The sequence below is a fragment of the Apis dorsata genome, unplaced genomic scaffold (assembly GCF_000469605.1).
Source record: "Apis dorsata unplaced genomic scaffold, Apis dorsata 1.3 scaffold_307, whole genome shotgun sequence".
Classification (NCBI taxonomy): domain Eukaryota; kingdom Metazoa; phylum Arthropoda; class Insecta; order Hymenoptera; family Apidae; genus Apis; species Apis dorsata.
In genome coordinates this window covers 22,939-26,976 of record NW_006263579.1, presented here as the reverse complement: position 1 = coordinate 26,976, position 4,038 = coordinate 22,939, and the positions used below count along the sequence as shown (strand labels likewise).

The 4,038-nt window shown below is 23.4% G+C and overlaps 1 protein-coding gene across 1 annotated transcript; it reads right to left on the bottom strand.

Moving 5' to 3' along the window:
• Positions 1-820: 820 nt before the first annotated feature.
• On the bottom strand, positions 821-3,125 carry LOC102677803 (protein-L-isoaspartate(D-aspartate) O-methyltransferase-like). Its single transcript, XM_006617373.2, has 6 exons — positions 3,019-3,125; positions 2,252-2,314; positions 2,028-2,167; positions 1,654-1,879; positions 1,254-1,339; positions 821-1,180 (listed from the first exon to the last, which is right to left on the bottom strand). The coding sequence occupies exons 2-6, from the start codon at positions 2,304-2,306 to the stop codon at positions 995-997; spliced, it is 693 nt and encodes a 230-aa protein (XP_006617436.1). The 5' UTR covers positions 2,307-2,314; positions 3,019-3,125; the 3' UTR covers positions 821-994.
• Between the last annotated feature and the right edge of the window lie 913 nt (positions 3,126-4,038).

The following is a 4,038-nucleotide window of genomic DNA, read 5'->3' as shown; positions in this document are numbered from 1 at the left end:
GATTTCCTTGTTTTTATAGGTTAGGTATAGCCCAGCAAATACTAATACTTACTATGGCGGCAATTTTAAAATTAAAATTTGAAACACTTTATTTTTATTTTGCAATTTATTATTGCCATAATTTAAAATAATGCAATTTGAATTAAGTAAATTTTTGTGTATTTATTATATTTATTTTTGGTTTAAAAAATCAAAGACATTTTATTATAATGTATTTATGATGAAATATTAATAAATAATGTAAATATGTAAAATGATAAATATTGTTTTACTTTATGAAAAATATAAAAATTTTGGAGAATATAAATTTATGTCGAAAATGAAAAAAACTAATAGATTATAGGTTATTATTATAGAAAAATTATTAGCTGTAATAACAATTGCAATAAATGATTTTCATTTTTCCTTCTAAGCGATTTATATAAGGAACGTAATCGCAAACATATGATTTAATGTCAAAATTTGATATTATTCTTATAGTATTTTCATTAAAGTTAATAATAAAAATAATTTTTGAAAAAAATTATTAATTTATTTGCATAAAACATTAAACATTTATTTTAATATTATTTATTTTTTATAAAGTATAAAAATAATTTGTATGTTAAATTTATAAATAATTTATTAGATACATATATTTATTATTTATTGTTTAAATATTTGATTACAATGAAAATAATAAGATTTAGAATACTTAATTAATTTCTTAATAAAAAAAATTGAATTAATTTTACTTAAATGAATAATATTAATTACGATATGTATCAATAGTTTTTATTAAGTGAGTATTCTGTTGAATCATTTTACGTGCGAAAAATAATTTATCATTGTATGCTTTAATATGTAGAGAAAAAAAGTATATTATATTTATTTAAATGTTAACATTTCATTGACAAAGTCATCATTATCACGCCATAATCATTATCGTCAATGATAATATTGTCTTAATACTGAAAGCTGTCTAAACAATTTCTAAATATTTATAATTATAATATTAATCATTTAATAACTGAGTTGCAGGATCAGTAAGAGGAATATAAGAAACTTGCATTAATTTTTTCTTTGTAATTGTACCATCTATGTTTTTATCTACTTGTACCAGATCTTGAAATCTTTGAAAACCTTCTATAGCAACAACTGGACAAATTAGCCGTCCACCAGGAGTCAGTTGATCTATTAACTGGAACATAGAAGAAACTTTATTTGCAAAAATATATTTACATATATGTTCATCTTTAAATACATTTTGATACCTGTTGTGGTAGAGTTTCCGCTGCTGCTCCAACGTGAATCGCATTGTAAGGGCTGTCAGCAGCATATCCCAATCGGCCGTCTCCCACTAGGTGCATTTATAATGACCTGTTGTTAGTCTTTGGTCTATTTTTACATAATGCACAGCAAAGTCACGCAGTTGGTGGACACAGTCCTGTTTGATTCTTCGTGGCAAGGTACATACCTACTCCACGTTGGTGGATTACGAGTATTTTTTACTTCAATACATTTATATTATTTTCAAATTCTTGAATATGTGAAGTTTTCAAATGTTGTAGGAAAAAGACCATGTATTGACAAGAAATTCCTTTTTCCTTTTTCCCGACACCAACTATTCGTGAATAGAAGTTGCAATGTGTTTATACTTTCGCATATTCTTACCTACAAATTTAACGCGTTCTTCCTGGATGAAATGAGGACAATCTTCGCTTACGTTTTTCGTAGAAATTTCTATTAATTCTGGAATATGATCGATTCCGATTACACGACCACGTGAACCAACCATGAATGCCATACATGCAGTCAGATAACCAGATCCAGAACCAACATCCAATGCTTTTGCCCCATCGAACAATTGCTCAGATAGAATAGACAAGGCATATGCATGCTAGAAAAAATTTTTTTTTAATTCTAAGAAGATATATTTATAAATATACTTCAAATGAACCAATTCTAAGAAAATTTAAATTATTTATTATTTGATATAAATTATATAAGCTAAACAATATTTTTTTTATAAAAAATAATTTATTAACCATGTGAGGGGCACTAATAGTAACATTGTAACCAATTTTTCTTGGTTGATCAAGATATGGATTTGATTCATGATAATAGTTTCCTCTATCTACAGCAAGCATCGCAGCTTCTGCTCTGTCTGTTGTTAGAATACCTGCTTCTATAATGTAATTTCATAATTAAGTTTTACATATTTCATAAAACTTAGAGGTCATTTTAATTTATATATATAAAAAAGCTTTACCTTTTAATTTGGTTACCATTTCTTGGTTTGTAGTTCCACTGCAATGCCATGCCATGTTCTACACTATATATATGTACATATATTTGTAGATATATATATATATATGAATACATAATATTGAATTTATAGAAAAAGTATATTTTTCAGAGAACAATAAAAAAAATATTGTAAAAAAATATATATATAATAATTGATAGAAAAAAAGTTTTATAAAATAATGTGAATCACATAACATTATATTTAAATTTAATAAATATAATAACTAGTATATATAAATAAAATTAATATTAATAATAAATATTATATAACACTTGCTCAAGTATTTATAAAACTTTTCCAATATATTTTTTAATCTCAAATTAGGATTGTTCAAATGAAAAAAATGTTTGCAATATTTCAATATATATGAGTATATAAAAAAATTTTATATAGGTTAAATTTGAAAAGTTCAAAATATAGATATCAAAACATTTTTCTTAATATATATAATTTTCATTTTTAAAAATTATAATACGAAAATTAAACTATCAAAATATAAGAATATTTTATTAAAAATATCTTCTATATTAGAGAAAATTAATATAGTATACATTCATCAATTTAATGTAACTATTTGCATTTTGAAGAAAAAAAAATCGTTATCTTGATTTGTTTATTAAAGTTCGGTAATACTTATTTAGAAGTCGAACTATTATTTTCTTTTTTTTTTTTTTACAAAATGGTACATATTGAACATAATTAAAATACAATTTTGTTAGGTTAAGTACCTTTTTTACCGTTATCTAGTTGCGCCAGATACGTTCTGACGTATATAAGGGTATACATGTTACATCTCCATATATGCATACTTTATATAAATATTTATGTACGCGTTTTAATCTATAATTTTATATAATATTTTTAATATAAAAAAAAATATAAAATATTTGATAAAGACAAGATACAAAAAAATAAAATTATATTTATATATTATAAAAAAAATTACAACAATCCAAGTAATAATCAAAGGATTTCATTATACTTTGCCAAAATGTCATTTTGATTATTAGAATTTTACTTATTATTTAAAAATTGCAGCATTTGCAGACGCAATCGTGATATTATCATAGTAATGTCATGTGATGAATTTGAACATTTATAACTGCGTATCAAAAATTAATATCTATAATACATAGCATATAAATTAATTTAAAGCTATTCACTTTTATATATAAGTAATCTGATGCAAGATCATAAATTAAGTCCGAATTATAAGTCGGTAACATATCTGGTAATAAATTATAGTCAAATAAGCTTAATTATATTAAAATGATTTTAAAAAAAACATAATTTTTGTAATTTTGCAAATGAATATCTATAGATTGTGTTTATATCTAGTCTTGAACAATTAATAATTTTTATAAGAATTGCATGAATTTGCGGAAAGAATGAAAAGCAAAGTTTGCTTTGAAGAAGCAAAACAGAAGGTGTGGAAATGACATACAAATGTATGATTATTTGTTGAGTAAATATAAAATAAGGGAAGTAATCGAAATAAATAGATAAGAGGACTATTCAGTTCTCATTTGAATTCGATAATGAAATAATTATCCATCGGTATAAATTAAATGAAAGATTTAAGTTTTGGCAGCATAGAAGGCAGGATAGAAGCGTATGGACAAAAAAATTTTATTAGAAAGATCAAATAGGATCAGAAGGTTTCCTAACGGTTAAGATTTTTGCAAAGGCAAGCATTGTAATTATTATTATCAATTAAATGGCAGAAAAGAAGATACAAATATAAAAAT

Excerpts from the sequence above, each read along its gene's own strand:
- LOC102677803 (XM_006617373.2), bottom strand. The coding sequence starts at position 2,306 with ATGGCATGGCATTGCAGTGGAACTACAAACCAAGAAATGGTAACCAAA. Across the intron at positions 1,880-2,027 it reads CTATTAGTGCCCCTCACATG|CATGCATATGCCTTGTCTAT; the intron begins GTTAATAAATTA and ends AATTTTTTCTAG. Across the intron at positions 1,181-1,253 it reads CGGAAACTCTACCACAACAG|TTAATAGATCAACTGACTCC; the intron begins GTATCAAAATGT and ends TCTATGTTCCAG.